This window comes from Electrophorus electricus, chromosome 7 (genome assembly GCF_041902795.1).
Source record: "Electrophorus electricus isolate QZ-2024a chromosome 7, ASM4190279v1, whole genome shotgun sequence".
NCBI classification, from domain to species: domain Eukaryota; kingdom Metazoa; phylum Chordata; class Actinopteri; order Gymnotiformes; family Gymnotidae; genus Electrophorus; species Electrophorus electricus.
Genome location: NC_137503.1, coordinates 6,588,790 through 6,614,334, shown reverse-complemented (window position 1 = coordinate 6,614,334; position 25,545 = coordinate 6,588,790). Strand labels below are relative to the sequence as shown.

General features: G+C 36.9%; 1 protein-coding gene across 1 annotated transcript in view; it reads left to right on the top strand.

The window, feature by feature from the left end:
• Positions 1-12,655: 12,655 nt before the first annotated feature.
• Positions 12,656-25,545, top strand: part of brinp3a.1 (bone morphogenetic protein/retinoic acid inducible neural-specific 3a, tandem duplicate 1) — a 40,839-nt gene continuing 27,949 nt past the window's right edge. Inside the window, exons 1-2 of the mRNA XM_026998878.3 lie at positions 12,656-13,063; positions 13,515-13,795. Of these exons, the coding sequence (XP_026854679.2) occupies positions 13,566-13,795 (230 nt within the window). The 5' untranslated portion in view covers positions 12,656-13,063; positions 13,515-13,565. The remainder of the gene's footprint in view (positions 13,064-13,514; positions 13,796-25,545) is intronic.

Genomic DNA, 25,545 nt, shown 5'->3' with positions numbered 1-25,545 from the left:
TGGAGATTGTCAGCTACTTGGAAGTTTGGAGCAGAGTCTAAGCAATTCAGTGGAAGGCAGAATGACAGATCAATAGATCATAAATCAGATGGATAGATGGCTACTTTTCCCTCAAAAGCAAGAAGATGAAAGTGTAGGAAATGTTGACTTTAAAGTTGAAGATAGTGGTCATGTAATTAATTGGAACTGAAGGAAATTTATAGCAACCACTCAGAGGGTAAAGTAGGACACAAATCACTCTATCCATATTGCCAACATACCACAGGCTATAGGGGCTCCACAGACACTTGCTATATAGCACACGGGGATTTGCTATAACTATATGTCTCTGTGGATTAATTTTCTTAACATGCCTGTTAAATTATATTTTTGGGTGGAATGTAGTCAATTTAACATTGGGATTACAGATGATGATCTTTCCAATCACAGTGGATTGTCATGGTTTAGGTTAAATAAATAAATAGATAGATAAATAAATAAATAAAGCCTCTAAATACATTTAGTAGCAAAGACAGTTTACAGTCAGTTTGTTAGTTGCTTTATCTCAATGGACACTGGCTGCTGAATATTCATGCAATCCTTATGCATATTCATGTATTCTAATTCGCCAGCAATCTATAGTATATCAAAATATGAGTGTAAATATATCTCAACATAAGACAGTTCAGTCCTGAATATGAGGGGTTGTGTTTACATTCCACATATTACCAGCACTATATTATTGGTTTAGTCAGGTAACTGCTAGTTACCTGTTACACACATAATTTGTGATATATACATGTGAAATATTTCCAAAGTATCAATAAATGATCACTCAGTGGTAGTGTAGGTCTCTTGGTAAAATCTATTGGCCATGCTGACATTATAATGTAAATTAAATGAAAGATTGTTTCAACATTTCCAACATGTTCAAACATGTATTATTTTCAGTTTTGAAACATGTGAATTTAAAATGTCCTACGGGCACATGACACTTCAAAGCCTATAATCCCATGTGTAGTCTGACATTTCTCCTGACAAAAGCCACTTGAATATACCTCTCTCAAAGGACAACTATGGATCAATTTTACCTCATTAGTGGGTCAAATTCAAAGTAGCAAAAGGAGAAATTAACTCATAGTGTGAGACATTGTGATCTAAGACAGGAGATGTGTGTGTTCATGTGTTGTGTGTGTGTGTGTGTGTGTGTCTGTGTGTCTGTGTGATGGGGGGGGGGGGGGGTGCATCAGTGAGAGAGTGTTCAGTCCATGCTTTAATAAAGCCCAGTCACTCCAAATGTCTTCTAGCTGAATTATTATAAGAAATAACAGACACAGAGGTGTTCTGGGATGGGGCAATAAAAGCAATAATAGACAGGGGGAAGGAATGAACAAAATATCCTTAGCTGGTGAGTCTTTTAATGGAGTTAACTCTAGTTATATCTTCCCGCACTATATGCACTTCTATGCACTTCTGTGCACACGATAAAATCTCCTGCTAAATTGTTTACTTCCCTTGCAGCTAAATCATCTTAAAATTGGCTTGATATTACAGTTTTCTCCCTGAGTGCATGTACACTGGTCCTCAGTGATTATAGAGCAAAACGTTACAAAGCCAAGACTCAATGTGGCTGCTTGAGTAATTACACTCTCTCCCCCACAGGAGAGTGAATAATGTCCAGGTGTAATGCTGTATATAAAATGGCCTGATGAAATCAATATTCTTTGTATGGGTACATAGCAAGGGAATAGACGTATTGAACCAAATAGCTAAGAGACCACTATGCAGTGTTTCTGAGAAACATTGTTTATGACGGCATCTGAAGTAGTCTAAATTTGTGGTGTGTTCAATATTGGTGTTATTTTAAAGAGGTAAAGTAAAAATCATTCTGAACTTATGGATACTTGTTTGCTTGCTTGTTTGCTTTCTTGCTTGTTTGTGCAGCTTCATATAAAATCATATTTAACCAGAGTAAGCCTGTCACTAAAAACCTCATGAAATGAAGTGTCAAACATACACATTTGGTATATTTCTTGGCATATACAAAATAATAAAAGCTTCATTACATTTACATTTCATTAATCCAATTTCCATGGATAACAGTATCACATTTAGTCAAAGGAAAAAAACACCCCTTGATCTGTAAAAGGGCTCCAAAGATGTGATGATTTATAAAGATGTGTGATATGTTGTATTTCTCTAATGTGAGGTACATATCAACCTAAAATGGGAGACATAAAATAGAACTGTAGTTGGTTGGAGTAGTTTGGCTTGGTTTTCTATGTTCTTTTTTGTTATGGTAATGAAATGTACCATCCATAATTGTTTTTTAAATGATTTATTTATTTATTTTGAGGGGGGGGGGGTAGTTGTGAATAAAAGTATAAGATGCACTCTCCACCTGCTTCCTAATCACGTATTTTCAATTGTACTGTTCTATATTGCAATCTGTACTTTATGTAGTTACGGTCTACATACCTTTACATTATGTCATGATTATTTCCCCTTTGTAGTGGGTGAAAATAAACAAAAGTGCAGAACAAAATCTATCTGCATACAGAAAATGGCATATTCATGAAAGATTCACCCCCCTGAGGTGTACACGTTCTAATGGATATGCCAAGACATAGATGAAATCATAGTGACTCATCATTCATCAGTAAGGAGCAGTGTGCAAAAATTAATCTTACTCATCTCATAATTATTTAATCAGCATACCTTGTTTTATCATCCATCTTTAATGTAGTTCCGGTGTTCCTTTTAATGCTGTGGTTGATGTGAAATTCTCAGAGCTAAATTGGCACATCAGGACTGATTGGCTCAAGTGAATGAAATGAAAATCTTACCTTTAGGCTAATTATGGATCAGCACCCATCTCAGCAAAATGGAGCGTAAATGCAGGAAAGTAAACAACAGAGTCTGGTTTCTGAGAAGGGCTATTGGCAAGTTTACAGGCTGCCTTCCTCATTAAGGCATAATTAGGTAACAGGCTCGGTGATAGCTTTGGAACTTTCTGCATTGTTTTCTATGGTGAGTGTCTTGTTCCTCATATAGCATTGTCTTAAACAGATGTAAGTCATCACTGGGTTTTCAAGACTAGTGACTAATTCACTGACCATTAAATTCCTTAGTCTGATTTTTATTTACCTGCAAATAAAATTTGTAATATTTGTCAGATAATCAGTCTATTTATATCAAATTTTCAAATTGCTGTTAGTATTATCCATGTGTACTATTGTCATTTAGTCGAGCATGTCTACTGCCTTTTGCAATGACTTTATTTATTTATAGACATTTAAGCATCAAATTGGTGAACCGTAAATAGGCACAAGGCTTTCCTTGTGCCGTGACTCTCACCTGGCACATAATATTAAATTGAAAGAAATGTATTTGTTCAATAATTCATGTGATTTAGACAAATCTTTTGAATTGTACTAGTAATACTGTGATTTGTGGACATAACCAAAGAAAGTTGTGGAAAATAAATAAATAAATACATTTTAGTGATACTCCGAAAACTGCTGACAAATTCTTCTTTATAACAGTCCTATTTCACATTTCAGCAAGAATTGAGGTCATAACACCAGGGTATCAACAGTAGTTTATTACATCTCCCACCATGAAAAACAAGCTATCATTGCAAATTCGGCCCAATATAATACTGCCAGGTATTAACACAATAACAGTGATATCCAATATTGCTCTTCTAGCTGCCACAGCTTCCCAACATAGATACAGGCATGTTGAAATCCCTTGCCGAAAGCCAAGCCTTCTGAAAAAGTGTATAGTAACTTATATATTTTTGCTACATACTGGTTGAATATTCCAGGTGTTTGGCACATGTTCCTGTGAATGTCAAGAAGAATTACATGTGGAAGGTATAATGATGTGAGGATGGCATAATGATGTGAGGATTGAAGTGGTTTATACAGTATGTGAAGTATTTTTTAACTGGCTTTGGAGTAGAACCATTTCAGCATATTCCAAAACAGGCTCTTTTTTTCACAAAATTACATTCTGTCTCATTCCATTACATTGGAGTGGGCTCAAGAGCAGGATTATGACAGTTTGTAGTCTTGAGTGGAGCTATAATTATTAGTGATATGGAGTGCTTTCACATTGTCATTCTGCTCTTGAATGTACCATTAATCTAAGGAACATATTGCTGCTCTACATAACAGGTTGTGTGGATAAGCATATTCTTAATGAGATGGCACGTTATTGCAGCCAGCCAGCCGGACATGTTTGTGAACAGGCATGCAGGAGCATTCTCTTCTGATGTGTAGGGGAGCTTAATAATGCTTGTGAATCAAGAGGCTCCATATGAAGTCAAAAACTATGCAAACCATTTGCTCTGTGACAGCACTGTATGGCCAGTAAACAGCATGTGCATCATGGGGAATGAATGCTGTGCTCTGTCTTACCTGCTGACAACACTGTTATCCTATTTAGACACAAATACTACATTAGAAATTAATATGTATAACAAATCATTTCATTCAAAAAAGTATATTTCCTTGTCACATGTTCCTTTCAAATACAATTGGCCTGTACTGGCTGGAATGCCAAAAGCAGATAAGGAAATGCCAAGCATAGCAAATGATGTGAAAATGACTGTCCAACATAGCTCATAATGAAGAGAACACATGCTTAACCTCTCCCAGTGCATTCCTCCCAGAAACCCCCATCAAGGATGCATCCTGCTCTAGACAGATAACTGTAGCCAAGAGCCTGGTTCCCTTCCTCGACTTTTAAAATAAACCAACAGTGCAAAGGCATGGGAAGAGAGAGTGAAAGAGGGAGAGAAAAAGAGGAAGAGAGAGAATGTTCTTTTTATAGGATGATTAGTTTAGTCAGTGGGTCTGAAAGCCTGTGCATAATGTTCTCATCATTTTAACACGACATGTCTCAGTAAATAACAGCAGCAGCCCTGGTGGCTGCTCACCCAGAGAGCTCCCTCTTTGCCCTCCACATTACTACACAATACCAGGACGTGCTTAAAAGTCCACAGCATCAGCATAAGTATAAGTTGTATGCAAGCGTGTGTGTGTGTGTGTGTGTGTGTGTGTGTGTGTGTGTGTGTGTGTGTGTGTGGGTTGGTGGGTGTGTGAGAAGGGGGGTGTTTAGGTGTGTGAGTGTATGTCAGTGTAAGTGTAAGCTTGGAAAAGCAAATGGTTCTGTAAACATTTCTATAACCATCTACAGACAAATATCAAGCATTGCATCTATTTACTGCATACTGTCAAACATGAATATCTTTAAATTCAATATAGTAAAATGCTAAATGTGCTTAAATGGTACCATGCTGATATATAAAATTGCTTTTCAGAAAATGCATTTCAGCATATAAAAAACAAAATTCATGTTTTTTTGTTTTTTGGGTTTTTTTTTTTTTGTTTGTTTGTATATTTCCCACACTAAGATGGATAAGAATTTGTTGACTCCTCCTGGTGACAGAGAATAAATGGAATTCTGTAGCTTTGGTACATTGTATTAAAGCAGCAGTCTCTTTACATTAAACAGAAATATTCAAAGGCAAGCAGAATCTAAAGAGAAATCTCAATGAATGTCTTCCATATAAACGTCTTAACATATCCTTGGGCAGAGTATCATATCTGCCATTTAACATCACCAAACAGAAATGACAACATCCTATCACACTCTTCTAGAGAGAAACTAAGTAATATTTGTGAGCTTTGTGTGTGTCTATTATGCAAAGAACTTAGTAGTTTCATGTAAAGGTATAATAAGGTATAATACCTTTCCAGTTTTATATGATATTTTAACATACTACATGACAATTTACTGAATGCAAATGTTTGGATCTGTGATTGTGATGAGAAATGGGGCCCTTGGGAGAATACACTCTCCCACTTTTCTCTATGCCTTCTTTTTCTGTTCAGGAACAGCAGACCCTAGTGATGTCAGGGGAGAGCCTAAGAACCCTCAGTGTTTCCAAGTCCCCTAAATATTTCACTCCTTGGTCAGAGCTGAACACTGACTTCTCTGTTTGCCTTCTTTGTGCTCTCCTTTTGCACCTGTTCCAGCTCTGAGTCCCGAACTGTTGCCCTGCTCCCTCTCTCCACAGAGGCTTCCCCTTTTCAGAAAATCGCCTGTCAGCCTAACACTATGCTAATTCCTGCCTCAATGGTTTAGGTGAATAAAACACATTGCTTCTTATCCTGACAATGACTTTGTTTTCTGCAGCTAACTCCACAGATTCTCCCATCAGCTTATTGTAAGTTCTTGTGATCTTTAAATATATGTGCACACACAAACACAAGTGCACAAACACACACACACACACACACACACACACACACACACACACACACACAAAGATAGCATGCACATATATGAGAAAGGTTCAGAGCACTACCTCCAGCTCAGCACATTTCTGAAATTTATCCAACTAAAGATGATACTGATGATACAAAACCATGACAAGTTGTGAACCATAAAAACAAAGACAGAAGTCTTATAAGTCAAAGAAGATTTAATCACTTGCTACCTCTCTTGTGCCTTATTCACTTTGTATTTCATTCTCTAACACGCTGAAAGAGACAGAGAGAGAGAACCACTGAAGTGTGTCAATATATTCTAAAATTGAATTAAACTGTAATTAGAGAAATCATTACCTGACACTTGAGCAGTGGGATTTGGTTAATTTACTGCATCATCATGCAGTGAATGGAATATGTCCTATAAGATTTCTCCTCTTGCCAAAGGTGACAGTCATATTAGACAAAGGCTCATTTCTACCAACAGCCTTAACTTTTACCCTGCTATTTTCTTAAGCAATATTTCAAGTCAAACCGAGTGATTACCTTTGCCATGTTGATATGATATGCTTCAGCAAATTGTGCCTTATCTATCAAAAACACAACAGCAAAAAAAGTAACTTTAATCATTTGCAACTTTTCAAAAACGTTGTCTGATGCTAGTGCTTATAAATTTGCAACCACAAGAACACACTACAACTTTAGGCCAGTGCCCTAGTCAACTGCTTCCGAACCAGGCTGTTTCACTGGATCACTGACTTAACCTCATGGGTCCCCCAGCCATTCAAATTTCAGGCATTAAACCAGGCATAATATATAAAGGTTTCTATTGTAGTTCACAAAATACTGGAACATTTACAATATAATGCAGAGCGTGTCAGTAATTTCTTTTTCAGCTGGATTGGTTTCAGTATTTTAATAACGTATACCATATAACTCAACAGAAAACATTGTTGTGAAGATCCTGAGGCCTAATTTTCTGACTGCAATACTAGTGCAACATTATATAGAATGGTATTATTATATAACATTTACCTTTCAATGGGTTTATGATTAGTTTAAACTATGTTTAGTAATGGTTATTAATTAGATTATAATTACTTAAGTAGGTTGAACAAATATAAAGGGCCACATTTTTGTATATTATATATATATTTCCTTATGCACCCCTGTTTCTTTCCTCAGTTTGGACAGAGCACTCACAAAACCATTTCACAGTTATACTGTGTATGACTATGTACGTGACAAATAAACCAAACTTGAAACTTGAAACAGTGACCTATTGCTTGCCAGATAGTGAGCCCACATTCATCTATACTGTAAAACAGATCTTGTTAACTCACCTTGCTTTATCTTCTCCATCTGTCAGCATTATACCTCTCTGCTTCATCAGAAATCTGTTTCATATGAAATTACTAGATTCAAATTTTACAGGTCAACAGGTCGCAAAATTAGCAAATCCTTATCTTACATAAACAGGATACATGAACAAGTATATAACAATATGTCCTTAATGAAATTTAAGCAACACCCAGGATTATTTTCCTTACAGCTTTGTCAAAGAAAGGAGAGAAAACTGCAAAAGAAATCTGTGGACCAGAAGGATTGTTCGGAGCTTTCAAATGCAAGTCTGTCATACTTAAGTTGGATGAAATGATGGCCGAGACATGGTGAAACTGAATTTCCTGGGTTTTTTTTTTTTCTGATATAGTGCGTTCAACCTATTCAAGGTGGCTCCAGACAATTCCACAGTAAAGCGGTGCTATGTCCCGAGGTCACTGCAGAAGTCTGGGTTGGAATCATTGAGAGTGCTGAATGCAGCACACAATGCCCTGGCGAGAAAAACATGCTTGCCCTCTTTGCTCAGTAACTGGCTATTTCACATTTAGAATAAAGTAGAATAGAATCTTTACTGCCATGTCACCAAGGACGATGGAAATTGTTGTTGATACAGCTTTGCTCCAAACATGTGGCAATAACATACACAGTAGAACAACAGTACAGGTCCTGTACACACACTACCCAGTACAGAATAAACACAGAACATCAACAGAAAATACAACACAGATCACATCTGAAATACAACTCAAAGAGTGAATTGAATAAAAACAAAATAGTTGCACTGTAAAAAATAAAATGTATTCAATACAGTAATACAGCATTTTACTAAACATTGGAGAAGTTATTTTCTCTGTAATTTTTAGCATATGAACAACCTGGTCACACACACAATTACTAGGATTACATTTTTTTTTTTTCGGTAGTTGATCTATCCCTTATATTTTACCACCTTGAAAGAATTTTGGCCCACTCTGATATTGAATTGTTTTAGATCTATGACAAATCTTTAAATTAAGCATCAGCTCCTCATATTGAGTTTTGAAGAGTGCCTTATTATACTTTGGGCTTTGAAAAGACAGTGGTAAATGTAATGCGAATTTATCTTTGCATCTTGCTGAACTCACAGGTAGATCATTTTCTGTGAAATTACTTTAAAATTGGGATCAATCATAAGTTAGTCATATCTTCATGCCATAAACACCTGCCAGTCATAATACTTCAACCACTTGTCAGGACTAGGCAGAACAAGACAATCCAATTGCAGTGTAAAAATTAAATGGGATAAGGCAAAAACAAGAGATGATGTTTTTGGCACAGTGACATTGCAGGATAAGTAAAAAAAAAATCAGTTCAAAACACTATCCAAAAAGCATAGAGGCAATTAAAACGTATTAGAACTGGAGCATACACAAACTAGATAAAGGTATGCTCAGTATGTAGACTCAGGGCAAAACAATACTTACGAAGGGAGAGAGCAAAACAGTTAGTATATGTAGGGAAGTAATCAGTCAATTCACAGATTGAGAGTGTTAGTAATCTGGTGAAGCCATCTAAGGAGGCGTGGTCCGTTGATTTGTGGTGATTGTCTGGCTGTCTCAGGGTGGGAGTGGTTTGCAGACATGATACAACTATGATTTACTACTGCAGATAATCAATTAAGGCTATTAGAAACTTGTTTGGAAGGGTTATTTTGTACCTCTAGATGTTCTTGCAGTTGTGGATCTTAATTAATTCATTTTGTTGTCTTAAATTAGACCAGACTGTATATAATATTGTAACATCTTAGCAAATAGCATATTGCAACACCAAACCCTTGCTCTTACTATTGCCTAGGGCTTTGCCTAGTTTTTTCATTCACACCTGGCAATTCTATTTTTAAGTTCATTGTACACCAAACCAATGACAAAAGCTTTTTTCTCTTCTGCTTCATTTTACTTACTATATCATCCTACAAGTTCAAGGGGAAAAAGTGCAAAATTACTATTTTTTCAAAGCATGATACAAAGGCAGACCACAAAAGCAAGCATAGTTCAAAGTCAGTAGCATTTTTTCATTTTTTTGTAACGTTTAGCATACAAGCACCGTGGTCACAACTACACAATGACATGCAAGACCACTAAAGACTACAGTTCAATGTGCTGGTGTAACACTACCAACCGACCAACACAACCAACCAACACCTCCACCTAGCTCATATGTGAACACACACATGCACAAATTATTGCTGTTATTGTATCTTAACATTAGATGTTGTTGTTGTTGTAGAATTATCATTAATATTGTTGCATAATATTGCTAAATGAAGTGTGACAACACATAAAGAGACCAAGGACCATTCCTCCATACAAAGTATCTCTAGATTCCTCAGAAACTTCAATGGACCTTCCTCTTTAGCTTTTACTCCACATATTCCACTGACCTTTGGGTTAGGGAACTGGAATGGTTACCCCAAAAGCTTAATTTGGAAGTCAGTGAACCATGTTTTGAAGGAGTTTTTGGAAGTATGCTTTGGATTACAGGCTTGATGAAAGATGACACAGTCTAACCCACCTAGCAGAGTCTATGATGCGAAGTATCCTGCCAATATTCTCAGGGCCTCTGTAAGAACAATCCTCCAAGATCAAAGATTTTCCACCATACTTTACAGCTGGTATATCCTCTGATTCCAAGGTATTTTTCTGCATGACCTTTGGCTTGACTCATTTTTTGCTGAACCCCTCCTTTTGTTTTTCACTAAAAAGCTCTTTACCTCATCGGATCATAGTATGTGGTTCTCATCTAAGTTTCAGTGACTTTACTGTCCTAAATCAAAGTGCATTTCACAACAGAGGCTTGCAAGCTGTCCAATTATTTAATTGGCATGGAGGTGGCAACTAAATGTAATTTGGAGCCATAAGAGGCAACAGCATGCAATCTACTCCAGCAATTTCTAACCATGATCTTTAAAGAAAGTTTTGCCTCTTGACCCATTCTACTTAAACATGGCAAAATACATTTGTGTCCTTTTTCCTGGCAGCTTTAACACAGCTTCAGCTGCTTGAAACTCTTTAATCATTAATAGTGGAGATGGGTATTTTTAGGCGCTAAGCTATTTTGTAGCCTTTACCTGATTGATGATGTCCATAAGCTTTAATATGCCCCCTCCCAACAAATGCATGTTTTTATTGAAGATTTTTAAACTAAATATTGCATAGGTATTAATTTTAACTTTGAGGATGATTTTCAGTCAACTAGTTTCACCAAACAACAATGAAACTACACATGCTCACAGTATGATCTTTATATGTTCATCTTCACACTGTAATAAAATGGAAAGAGTAGGAATACGTGTCTTTATTTTTACTTCACATATTGTAAATTTGCTTTGCAGACTGGCTTTTTTACAGCATGGTACTGAGAACCAAAATTAATTATGTTTTATCGACAACATCATTAGACTACTCCATTAGTTCATATGTCAGTAAAATAATGGACAGGACAACTAGCAAACACTAAAGTCCTACAAGCTAATAACAATACAGAAAGCCTAATTTATGGTGGTACATTGCCAAAAAAAAAAACAATAATACCTTTTTTTTTCCAAAGCTGAGATTTAGGGAGTCAAAGTCACTGAATATTACTCATACTTAATTAAGAAAACAAGCAAAACATCTTTTGGTGGAGGTGTGTTCATTTTTATTACTGCAAATACTCAAATAATCTCCCAAGGGTATGATTTCTCATTTTCACAACATGAAAAATTTTGGGAAGTATATTTTTAGCCAGAGAAAGAAGAGAGACAAAAGAGAGAGAGAGCAAAAAAACAAGTATCCAAGTATGCATGCAAGCTGGTATCATCTGAATTAATATAGATGAGAAGAGAGGTAAATGAAGAAGAAAGACACACATGCAAATAAACTAACAAACCTTTCAAGGTTCTGGTTAATTAAAATATCATCTTTGCTCTCCCATATTGTTCTTCACAAAGACATCACTTGTGGGGCATTATGAAGCTGCCTGCATCTTAAGTGAATATTTACCTCTCAGAAGGATATGATTTCTGTGCATGGATGTTTCTGATTAATGAGATTACAGACAGACAGACAGACAGACAGACAGACAGACAGATAGATCTCAGTCCCTTTTTAATATCTGTAACCTCTCTGTGTACTTGTCTTTTACACAACCTAAAAATCTTCCCTGGGCTCTTGCACACTCTTTACCACCACTATATACAATTTCCCCTACATCTGAGGCTGTGATCTGACTTCAGATACATCATTATTTAAAACTGTTCACATGTAACTCCCCCACCCCACACTACCCCCCACCCATTACTGTTCAGTTCACATGGTTGATTACAAAAGTATTTTGTGAATGAATGACTTTTCTGCCCATCCATGTTCCCAAAACAATTCATGATGTTGTGTTTTCATTCTGGATACAAAATATAAATACACAAATGAGTCTGCAACATGCTGCTTCTAAAGAGAAGTGCACAATTTGTCAGTAATTCAGGAATCAGCAAAAGTAGCTGAAGCATTTAGCTATTTAATTTTATGATCCTTTATTTATTTATAACCAATAAACCTATCTGGAGATGACTATATCAAACAAACACTTTTAAAGCACAACTTATTATTCTTAGCTGACTTTAAGCTTCACACTAGCCTATTTGACAGCACACTAACCGGAGCCAACACCACATCTGAACTGAGCCTTAACTTAGGGCAAGCATCAATTTCCCAGAGTAATGTTGGTAATGCTAGTGTTAAAAGATTCACAGTGGTGTTGATGACGGTGGTGATGACACATATGAAGGAATATTTCATTTGAATATATTGGAGTTATAAGATTAAGTTGAATTTCGTTAAAGATTTTACATAGCTTAAGCAAGTTGTTTTTATAGATAACAAATTCTCACTTGCTTTGTAAGTAATACAGGCAAGTAGTCTATATCTTGTCAGTCCACGAAATCCCTCCCTAGCTTTTTCTCAAGCAACCAATGAGGAGTGGGGTACGATCGGCTCAGAAATAAATTGGACGTTTTTACGGAGCAAAGGAGCATCGTTTTGAGCATCCGACACACTCGCAATTCTATGGAGTATTTTACGGAACATCCCAAAGACGACATGGACATAGTGTGAAATCATAGCATATTGTACCGATAGGAACTGCTCCTGCAACTAAACGGTTACGCGATGTTTTTCTTATTAACTTCGAATTCGTCCTCACAAGAAACATTTCTACCGGGAAAGAAAGTATGAGAGGAGGAGGGAGAAATGTCAGAGTTTATTTTTTGGTGACAAAAGAATCTCGCGCATTCTTCTTAATTCTTTTTACCGTCGGGCTGTACTTCAAAGGACATTTGGACTAGCGTACTCAAGAGTGGATGCGATGACTTAGACGACAAGCGCCGTGTGTACTGGTTTGAGCGATGCGCGTTATTTGCTCCAGCTTTTTGCAGTTCTCTAAACATTAAGGTGAAATGAGCGGAAGGTCACCCGCAAATGCACATTCACGTACACAAATTCTTTAACTGTAGTGTGTCGAGCTTTTGAATAGAATGGCTAAAAAACAAAAATTAATACAGATGTAAGACAGCATTTCATTCTGAGCTTACAGAACTTGTTTGCTTGGTGTTGACGTTGTTAATTTTGCTGTTGTTATTGTTATTTATTTATTTATTTATTGAAGGCTACTTACGTTAAATAATTAGGAAAGTACACAAACTCTATACCCTTCACTTTTAAAGATGTGTAATTTCAACTTGTAGGCTGCATGGCATTTTGAAGTAGCCAAATTTTGATAGATGTTGCTGAGTCCTAAATTAGTTGAGCACATGAATAAAATGTCCTGACTATCAGAGCTTGTCTGTACAGTATAATACAGGCCAGAGTTGCATCCTGATCTCCAGCCTTTGTCTCTTTGCAGTTCCAGGAAGCGAAGAAAGTCCTGAGAGAATGTCGAGCCGTGGGTTGAAGCATGAGCTGCCGGTGGATTGCGTTTAGACTGGCATATCTGATGTGTCCATGGGAGTGTATTGTGCTAAGCCTTCACTGCTGGGTTCTAGCCTCTGCTGCAGGGTCCCGTGATGCTGTGGGTACATTTGGGTGGCTCCTTTCGGACAAAGGGCCTTTTCATCACTCTCAGGAATTTGCAGACTTTGTGGAGAGGTACCAACAGGGCTTCACCACCAAGTACAAAATTTACAGGTGAGTAATTGGGCTTTTGTTTGAGGCTTGAAAGAACAGTAGATCTGTTGGTGCAGATTGTCTTTTGAACATATATCTTTTATTTCACAAAATCTAGAGGTAACTATTACAAATGGCTACCAATAGCAAAATTACAACAAAATCTCAGAAATATGCCCTGAAAACAGCACATAGAGATCCAAAACAAAATCCAAACATGTATTTGCCTGCTGAGCCATCAAGCAAGAGTTCAGTGGGATTCACTAAAACTTTTAAAACAAGATGATTAGGAATGACTTACACCAGGTATGATGCTGACAGAACTTGAGCAGAGTTTGAGCATAGAGGTTTAGCTGAACAGCAGCACGAAAGGAGAGGACTGAAGCCAGCTGAAATGAGGCTGTTTGGCACTACTGGTGGCCCTCGCTGCCAGGCACAGATGGAGATGGCAACACAGGGGTTAGTCAGACACGCTCTCCTCTATATCTCGGCACATTTGCAAATTCTCCTCTGGCTCTTTTACTTTTTTTTTTTTTGTCAGCGGCACAAAATCCGCGTCAAGAGGAGTGCAATTGCAGATGCCGGATCTCCCCCTGCTGGTAGGCTAGGATGCTGGAGCGAGTCTGTGTGTGTGTGTGTGTGTGTATGTGTGTGTGTGTGTGCATGTTTGTGTGGCAGGCAGGACCCCAGCTTTCAGAAGGACTGTATGGGTTTATATCATCTAGAAGTCTGAACTGAAAAAGAAGTTCTGCATCCCAGTCTCTAAATGTAGGCAGAAAATGCAAATAGAGAGAGCAGTACTTTGAAATTATGATACATCTTAAATTGAGATTTTTTAAGACACAATTACTTTAATTGTACAGAGCAATGTCTACCTTGTCTCACCTTGTTTCAATGTTGCTTGAAAAATGCTTCTGTAACATACAGTATGTCAGATATCATTGAATGTATATGGTCCTGCTGTGCGCTGCTCTGATGTAAGCCTCTATAGAGCAGTGTAGAGTTCTGCTCTGTCTGTGTAGCTCATGCAGACTCCTCCATTATCCTTAAAACCACTCTGTGATTTTTTAAAGCTGTAAAAGCTCATCAACCTTGTGGTATATTAGATTTAAGATTTTTTAACTTTCCCATTCCATCATGATGAACATTTTTAATTATTATTGCTGTTTACAAACAGAAATAAAAACAAATCATGTAAAAGCATTTGGCACCTGTTCAAATAAGACTACAGCTTAATTTTGTGAATAAAAATAAAGGTACATTTCATGTGTTTCATTTCATGCATGCAAACCTGTCCTTATTTTTTACACACTGTTTTCTGAAGTGTCTACTTTAGCTTGCACTCAGGTCTCATGTGAAGCATTAGCAAGACTTTGAATGGGAGAGTTAATACTGATTTTCATTGTATCTAGAACAGCTCTGGCTAAGCCGACAAGTGCTGTCACCTTGCGCAGAGAAAACTTATCTGTTAGCATCTGAGAAACAGAGAGGATTGCATGTAAGCAAGGATTTGCTTCTGCAAACTTTCTCACAGCAACCCATCTGCCAGTATATAACCCTCCCCATATAACCCAACCCTCTGTCACACAGCCTGAGGCTGTAAGTGAAGAAAAGCAAAAATATTTTAGTTTTCTTTACATTATTCAACCTGTGTACAGATTCCTGAATTTGCAGGACATCAAGTTCGTCTGCTCTCCTGTGAGGAGCCTTAGAATAATGATGGCTCAAAACAGTAATATAAAAGTGGAAAAAATAAAGTGTGAAGAGAATCCACATACTTTATCTTATAGCCCCACAATGTTTGCTTTGAAGCTACCTCTTAATCCAGTGAAAGGATGCCTTTGTATATAGGCAATGAGTAATAAAAGCTGAGTAAGAAAAGGAGGAGGAAAACTTCGGGAGAAATGTTGAGCTTATCAGTCATTTCTGAGAAACTTCTTTGCTTCTTAGTTAACGTGTGTGTGTGTGTGTGTGTGTGTGTGTGTGTGTGTATGTTCATATATATATATATATATTACACTTGTAAAATATTTGATTTAATAAGTTATCAGACAAATAACAGAAGCTGCAGAGTGAATGAAAAGACTTTTCACATTCATTGAGACTCCACAAATGCGGGAGGGCTCAAATGAAAGCAAGTATGCTCAAGAAAAAAAATACAGTTATGTTTTCTCATACAAGCCTTTACATGGTAACCACCAATCTGAGGGTCAGGGTTAGCATGTACCACTTTTTCCCTATATGGAATCAAAGCTTAAATCAAATAGCCCATGCTTTAATGCTGTTTCCTAGTCCAATTTGTGAAGACCTCCATAATATCTCTAGCATCTAATACATAATATCTAGCGTACAACACATCTGGAAAAAAATAAATTAGAAACACTGAGTATCTTGTTCAGGATTTCAATCCTCTGGTTATCCATACGTTCGCTTGCTATTTTCTTTTTTTTTTCTACTTTGTAATTTTTTTAATTAAATATAGCAATAAGACAATTTTCTCTACTTGGATCATGAAAAGCCTACTGCAGAAAAGTATGTAGAACATATTTAGATTATATGATACTTTAAGCCCTATTCACTTATATGTCAATGGGTCCATGATAGTTAACGCTGCCCTTTGCTGTGCTCAATACAGAGATAACATAAAAAAGCTATTACACAAGGCCAGACAGAGAAGGAGTATAGGGAAATGAGGGTAGTGAAGTTAGGCCTTGGTTAATTGTCTCATTATTTATGTTTCAAGACATGCAATTCCCTAGAGACAAGCATTCATAGCACACTCAAGGACAAAACACCTACTGGGTCTTTAGCCATTGCTGTTAGATTGCTCTTCTAGTTCACTATGAAGGCCATGATTCTGCTTTGACAGATAAGTTTGTTCTGCTTGAGGTCACTTATGGTAAATGTCAGTGTGGATTCACTGGTTGAAAGACATAGATGTACATATACACAGATACACATCATTGCTTTACTGTTTGAAATGGGTATACTGCAAAGTGATCCAGTTCTTTTAAATCCACTTTCATGGGTCAGTGAGTGAATCTGAGAAAGAGTAATTGCATTACAGAGGATGAATATTTACATCATCCATGCGCTTGGCTGAGAATGCAGCAATGGCAGCTTTGTTGACAGGAGACAAATGGTTGTCTCACTATTTTCCAGGCGTCAGTGACCAACAGCATCAGATCTTACAAGGTATACATTCAGACTACATTTGACTAATCAATCCACATTAAAACCCTGACTAGGCATTTCTGAGCTAGATGATGGAGATTTCTATTAATAATTAAGGGTTCAGTGAGTTGACATTTCCAACAAAACCTGACAGAACATTAAGCATAATGAATATTATTGAATGGAACACACTTTGGTAACAACAATTAATGCTAATGGTGGTCTGTGAACAATTGTCTGTGATGGCAATAGCATCTTTTTATAATGAAAATGTGTTCAGTCTTTATTCGTTACACAAAATAATTAATTTGGATTTATTACTTTGCTCTAACTGCAGTTATTTGTCTCATCACACACATGATTAGAACAGTGTTTCTTTGTCTTCAAGCAAGCTGATGGCCAAATTCTCTTCATAAGCAACACCTTACACAGGCATTTAGCACAAATCCAGAATAGGAAAATATTGTCATCATCTATTGGATGGCTCACTTGAGTTCACAGTTGACAGTGCTGAATAGCTTTTGAGCAGGAAAATGTGTTGTTATGCAAGTCATTTCTTTAAGGGACCATCCACAGAGATGTGAAAAGGGATTTACTCCCTTTTACCTCTGCATACAATACAGCCAGCCAGTCTGGCTCATTCCGCATAATTCCACAAAAAATTGTGATGCTTTAAATCAGCTTGGGATCCGGGTTCTCCTTTCAGGTACAAGCCCTTCATTAATCACTTAGACATCATGCCTATTGTATATCTTCACCTGTGTCATGTGGTACAGCATAAATTAGCAATTTCTTTCATCTTTAGCCTCAGCAAGCCTTGCTCATAGATAACACTTTATTGAGCTTGAAGGAAATGTGCCCCTGAGCTAGGCCATTAACACTCTGCTGAAAATGTTGCTGAAACTGTGTTCAGTCAGAATTGCAAGTTGCTTTGGATAAAAGTATTCAACAAAATGTAAATGTAAAAATGGCACCCATAACAGAACTGTGTATAATATATATTTTGCCATTGAACGGAGTTCAACTTTGGGGTGGTTTTATTTGATTTAGCTTTAAATACTTTGAATGGTTTCATTGTATAAATTAAGGTGACTCCCATCCTTTAACCAGTGCTTTAATCTGTTGCTGAACAGGATTTTGAATTAAATGTAACTACTGAAATACTACCTCATAACTGCATCAGTTTGTGGCCTGATGATTTTAGCATCAAAACATTCACAGGTAAAAGCTGTAATACACACATTTTTAGCCAGTTTATTTCCCTCTCTCCAGTAGGGCTTTACTATGAGCAAACAAGGTTTGGCCTTTTTTCCACACAAATGTTCTGCATGGACGTGCCTCTTTCATTAATTTATGTGATGTAGACATTTGGAGGACAGGTTGCAGATTTGGCAGCCAGTCAGCTCAATCACTTTACCCTGGAAATTACTGGTCTCAGAACAATGTCAACAAATCTCAAAATCCTTTTCCTCAAAAACTATTGGAATTCTTCCCAGTGGAGTTTCAAATCCATTGGTTGACAACTGGTCCATTTTGGTAGAGCATTGCTTTCTCCATAGGGCAATGCTGTGTTTTCATGTACACTCAACATAACTTTAAGGAGCTAGATTAAGCTGGTCTGCATCCCTGTGGGAACAGTTCACTGCTAGGTGCAGTAAGGCAAGCTTCCAGTAAGTGCCTCCAGAGCTTCACCTGACAGTGTCTGGGAGGTATGGACCACTTTTGCAAAATCAACCCCTGTTGTGGCATAATAGTGTCATCTGCTTTGATGTGTGTTCACAGGGTAATTCTAGGTCTCAGGAGTACAGAAGTGGGGAATCATAAACTGATCAGATTCAGACCCTTTGTTAGAGTGAGACTGTCATTTGCTCATTATTCAAACACTTAGCATGGAAAATGAAATATTTTCTACTGCATGTGAGAAATGAACAGACTACAGCCCTTGCTAAACTGCTTAAGAACAGTTATTAATGTGGGTTATTTGCCACAGCTTTCTCTGATTTATACTTCAAATTTAGTGTGAATATTCAGATCACTGTAATCAAGTGTGTTATTGTAATATTTTGATTAATAGGGTTCATGCTGTCTCATAATTAAAATAATATGATTAATGACATAGTGATATCCTTTTATCAACCATCTCATGGAATTCATTACTGAAATTGTTGTGCATTCCAAATAAAGGACCTAATTAAGAGACCTATTTTCCTAATAATCATAAATGATCATAAAAAAGGATCATTTTGTTTGTTGGTAGGCCTACTAAGTTTGTAACACATGAATAGCTATTTTATGTAGTTCTTGATTTGCTCTTCACGAGATGCATTTTACCAATTTTTAAAAAGCATGCAAGTAAAAAAATAAAAAAACTTTCAAAATGTTATTCAAGTTTTGCTTTGCCTTATCAATGACCTAACTGCACATTAGGGAAACTAAATGCATGCTGTTGCCTATAACTGGGGTTTTGTTAAAATCATTTTAGAGTTTGCATGCAAAACACTGCCAAAATAGGCAGCAGAGATGGTTTCCAAAGACTGTCAAGATTTCTGGCAAGTTTTGCACCTGGTTAAACATGAACTCCACTTTAGAAAGTTAGACATTTTCCCTGAACATAGCTTTCTGAGACTTCTGAAGATCCAGCTTCCAGCTTACCTTTTTATTTATTATTATTATTATTATGTGTGTGTGTGTGTGTGTGTGTGTGTGTGTGTGTGTGTGTGTGTGTGTGTGTGTGTGTGTGTGTGTGTGTGTGTGTGATTACTGTGGGCAAGTGACAGTTGAAGCAAATTCAGCAAGTATCCTGTTCAGCAAGTATACAAATTCAGCTGTTTATCCTGTTTTTAGCTTGATAATCATGTTTTAATAACAGATGAGGCTGAATTAATGGACTGAAATGCACTGATCTTTATACTTTTTGACACAGAGATGCCTATTTGTGCATACCAGATACATGATGGAATGTGTGATGCCTTGTTCATAACCAACACATTCTTTAGTCCAACACTAAAGAATTCAATTGTATAGTCAAATATGTAATCAATAGGAGTTAAATGATATGGTCTATCATTTAAAAGTATTCAAAAAAATTAATATAATTGCACATGTATTTACAAATTTTACATACTAATTAATTTATTTATTTAGAATTTCTCTTTAATATCTATTTTTCAAAATCAATTAAAGTATATTTGAAGCAGTCAGGGCTAGTCTGGAATATTGTTTTAAACAATAATGATGAGGGTAGCACTAGATTGAGCCAGCTTTATTTATTGGTGAAGGAAGCATCTGTTGCTAAGTCCTGTAAGAACCGATTGAGCCATGCACACTGTCTGACTGATCCCTTTAAGAACCAAGGATTCAAAAACAACCCGTTTTGCTAAATTAACATCATAATGTTGCAATATCAGATTTATTTATTTGTTTGTTCATTTAGTTAGTTAGTTGGTCTGCTTTAGTTAAAGAATAGCACAAGGATTTTTAAGTACAATTAAACACAAAAATTTAAAAAAATGGTTTTGAAAAATTGTCAAGTATAAGTCAACTAATTGTTGTTATAGTTTGACTGACTGTCTAGTGTTTCATCTGGCAGTGGTAGCTCAGTGGCTAAAGTACTTGGCTAGTAATCTGAAGGTTGCCAGTTCAAGCACCACCAAGTTGTTACTGCTGAGCAAGGCCCTTAACCCTCAAGTTATAAGACACCTTGGATGGCATCAGCTAAATGAATGCCTAATAATAAGTCTCTTGCTATGTGGTACAGTACTGTATTCCCATATAGCTAGCTAAGATACAACGTGTTTAAAGGTTTTTGTTAATGGAAAAAAAGTTTTTGAAAATTGCTTGTAACACCTTGTGGTAACCAAAAAATGTCCCAAGTCCAATACATATTGTCCTATATTCATTTTCTCCCAAATATCACTAGAGCATTTTAAGTTATGAGGTCATTAAAGAGTTAAAAAGCAAGAGTTTGGTACTTCAAGGACTTTGCTACAAGTAAAATAATGCTACTAGATACTGATTTGATGTCATAGGATAGCACACTCCTGTTACTATAGTTTTCTTCCCTCGTAGTGGCCTTTTATGACACCTTCCAGTTGTCAGTTAGCTCTTGTTACTGTACTTTGTAGGTAATATAGGAAACGATGCCACTAATTCTTCATCTGATACGCAAATTAGCTTTTTGACATGATTTTAATGTTTAGTAAATTCAGTTTAGCAATATTCCTATTTTAACTACCAGTCATCTTGCAGTTCAGAGCACCCAATGACATTTGAGAGAAATAAGTATGCTGGGTGCATTGAATTGTAAATGTTTTAATGAAGGGGAAAGGTATGGGAAGAATTCTGTCATCTAATTTCAAGATAAATAACAACATTTCAGAAGGACACCACACTACAGAGATAAAGAATATGAAACTTATTTAATAGCAGAGCAATACCTGTACAATACATAAAGTCATCAGCAAGCTTGTCTGAAAACTAATCAACAGTGCATGTATCTATATACCATAAATGACATGCTGTAAACCTTGACCACAATGGCAAGGAACATTCAGAAGTCTGTTTAATTTATATCTCAAGAGCACATGCATGTGATATACCACACTTATCTCTTCTCATGTTTTTGATCATTCTTTTTACATAAAACTTCATAAAACTTATATCAATTTATACCAAGATTATACCAACACTTACATTGTTTTGATTAATTTATTTTAACATAATTTATTTGCAGAAAAAAATTATTATGAGATGTTCTACCACATAATATGCCTTTTGCCATAGCTGACATTTTAAACATTAATTCATGGGCTCAATCATTGTAACTAAATTATTTTAAACTCTTTAATACCTGGCCATTTTACAATATGAGGACCCTTCTTCTGTTTATGCATTTCTAGACACTGGCCTCCCTCTTTCTCACAGATATCCCTGGCCTTCAGAGTTAGTTTTCCCCTCTCAAATGAGTCAACTACAGGATTGAGTTGTGAGGGCCTGCAAAAGCCTACTTTTATATGTCAATTCTGATTTCCAGTGCAGGTATTGCAGGTTGATCATGGATTGTTTGTGGTGTACAAAAGATACAGTGACTGAAAGAACAAATACAAAGAATCCTCTAGATATTAATCCACTCCTTTCAGTTCGTCATTCACAGGGTGCAATCAAGGTGATTTTTGAGAGCACCATTCATTTTTCCTAAAAAGAAATATCCTTTACACCCAGAGTTCCTAATATAAGGCTTGACAATTGCTAGATGGCACTTGACTTCAGTGGTCTATTATATTTACGTGTCTCATTTACCTTGACTAGACAGCATATTTAAACTGTGTCATTACTGTTTGATGTCATGTTAGTTTTCTATAATGTTGGTTAATATATGCCTTGTGGACACTACACTACTTTCAAAATCGCTGTTCATGCTACATGACATTTATGGCCCACAACCTGTTTAGGGGATGTAATGGTGCATATGCTACATAAATGATTGACACACACTACACAATCTTTCACCTCAGATGCATTGCAGTCATCTTAGTTGTTACCTGTGAAATGGGTTACACACAGAATCTGGTCATTTTAAGGGAGTGATGGAGAGAATATATTGGGAGGATTATGCTTAATAAAGTCTACTCATCCTTTCATTTGCCTTAGTACTTCTCCCATGGTACATTGTAGTTTGTCTTCTTTGCTTATTTTATAGCACATGAAATGGAACTCATTTTCTAATAAGTCTAATATTCCACCATTGCTTAGCATTTATTATCTTACCATGACAATCAGAAGTTATAATACAATTTAAAACAGTTATAATTCAATACACATATCATGCCATATGTAACAGTTTCTAATTATGTTTTAACAAATATTTTATCAAAGTCTTTCCTCTTTTGTTCATGCTGTCACATCCATGTTCAGATAATTCCACAAGCAAGTCTGAAAGACTGGGGAAATATAGCCATCGATATGACAGACTGAATAGTTTGGGCATAGGGCGACCTAATGTTTTGGTCGATTTTGTTACAATGTCTTGAACGGCTTTTTGCTCAGGTATCAGAATAAAATCCTCAGAGCCAGAGCCTAGGTTCCTCTTTTTGCAGAGGTATGCCTGGCCTCAAATACCAGTAGAGCCAATTTGACAGGAGTTTAGGAGCATAGACTGGGCATTGGGCATTCTGTAGCAAAGAGCCTTCTCAACAATGTGGGACTACCGCAGAAGAGACATGTTATATCCTGTGTTCCTCAAGTGTGTTGTACATATGAGTGTTTTGTGATGTTCCAGATCCCACTGTCCAGTTTTCTCCTCCACTCTTAGGATCCTGCTCCACTCCAATTCTTAGGGACTGCTGACCAATGTTTAAAAGGCTCCATCCCGAGCCATACAAGGGAGGCTTACCTTGCTGAGCTCCCTTTGTATGTGTTCTATTATTGTTGTGATTGGTAAGGCTTGTGTGACTTTGAGAGACCTTTTGTCTGTTTAAACCATGTTTGACTTGTTTCGGGATTCCACCATGAGCTTGTCTTTTCTTCTTTAACTTGGTTGCCAATGTAGATTTGTATATAGTATATGGTATGTCTATATTTGTACATGGTGTGATTATTGTGTGTGTATTCTGTTGGTAGGGAGAGACAGACATTTTATTTTGGGCTGTGGTTTGTGGTTTTCTAAGGGAGACACAATACTACACTATCTTTTTGTATTGTATAGATAAGTTACTGTGCTTTGACTTTAAATGGGGGTTTTGTTTTTTGCTCTTGGTCTCTCCTAAAGTTAACACCTCTTTTGTATATGGTACATGTATTTAATACACTGACATTATCTAAATTAGGTTGTATTCAGCCCTCTCGTTCCTTCCATCTTCCTACTGCTAAATATTCACCAGAACAAGCATAAGCTTCATCTAGGCAGAAATTGTGTACTCTGTGCTCAGTTTCTAACTCTCTTGGTTTACAACAGATTTCAGGGAAACTGTCAGGCGTTCCATGAGCTGCTCAGGCTGATCGTACAGCTCTGTTTAAGAAATTCAGTACTCTGTTTTCAGACATTCCCACTCACACTTCTGTTCTCCAGCATGACATCGATGTTGGTTCACATCCTCCCATTAGGCAGCACCCTTACCACATTAATCCACACAAACACTTCTTCCTCTTTTGTAAAGAAAACCAGCTAGAAAAAGGCCTTGCAGTTCCCAGCAGCAGTCTGTTGTGCTCCCCGTGTCTTTTTGTGCCAAAGCCCAATGGCTCTTTCTGGTTCTGTGCAGGTTATTGAAAGTTATATGCTTCATTGATTTGTTTCCTTTATCTACAATGGTGGATTGTGTTGACTGAACAGGTGTGAAAAAAGTCATTAGTAAACTAAACTTTTCGAAGGGATACTGGCAAGTCTAATTCATGCTTTATACAGCCGAGATCTCTGCCTTTGCTACTCTCTGTCAGTTTTTTTACAGTACACTGTGATGGCAATCAGATTGCGGAATGCCCTATCCACATTCAGTGCCTTATGAATATTGTACTCAGATATCTAAACTTTAGCAAACAACTAACTGTAAACTTTACATTGACAATGAGGTGCTCTATTTGGATCTACATGCAGTTGTTGGAGACAGTGTGTACTAGATTATAGGATTCTTTCTGGTCTTTATCCTCAAAAAATGTGACAGCAGTAAGAGTGAAATTCCTTATCTCAGTAGCCTGAATTGTTATAGTATGCCCTCTCGATGCTAAAGTACAAGCAATTAATTCATTCTACACTCCACAACCAAAATGGTAATTTAACAGCATCGTGGGTTATTACACTGATTTCTGCAAATATTTCTCAGATGTTGTGTTACCTCTCACTAACCTTATTAATGACCATGTCAGTGTGCATTCAAGTGAAAGCTTTAAGTAGTTCTGCTGTTCTAGCCACACCCGGGTTTACTGATCAATTTAAACTTGAAATGGATGCCAGGATAAATGGATAAATGGACCTCAAGGTCTCAAAGCTTAATAAACAGCACCATTGCATAATAACTGCAACCGGAACCAGTAACAGTGAAAATTGTTTTGTTTTGAATTTTTTTTGAAAATCTGTTTCATATGCAAATTACCATGTGCACCATATGTACTATTCAAGATTGGCTTGCGGAATAACTGCAAACACAGCAGACTGTGGAAGATGTTCTCTCAGGACCCCCCTTGGTTATTTTGCCAGTGGCTGTTTTTTCCCCCAATGTACAATTCAGAGCATTCCTCCCAGCAATTGTCAGCGTATACTACATTGCTCTACTTATACTGGAGGACCCTGGGGTGGATCAGTTTCTGGTGCAGTGTGTTTGGTGGTTTGAAATTGACTGGGACACCATGTTTAAAAAATAAACATCTCTACTGTTCGGACAGTTTACATGTCAGTTAGGATAACCATAACCATTTGCTCAGGGCCTTAATGTGTCCCTGGCCACTGTGTCAGTGGGGATACTGTCTGGTCTATGATTTCAGATGATTATAGAACCCGAATTTGTACTCCAGTGGATGATGAGAGACAAACTTTAAGTACTGATCAGTAATGTATAGAGTAAAGTTCTGCCAGTAACATTGTCCTGTTCAAACAGCTTCGGACAATT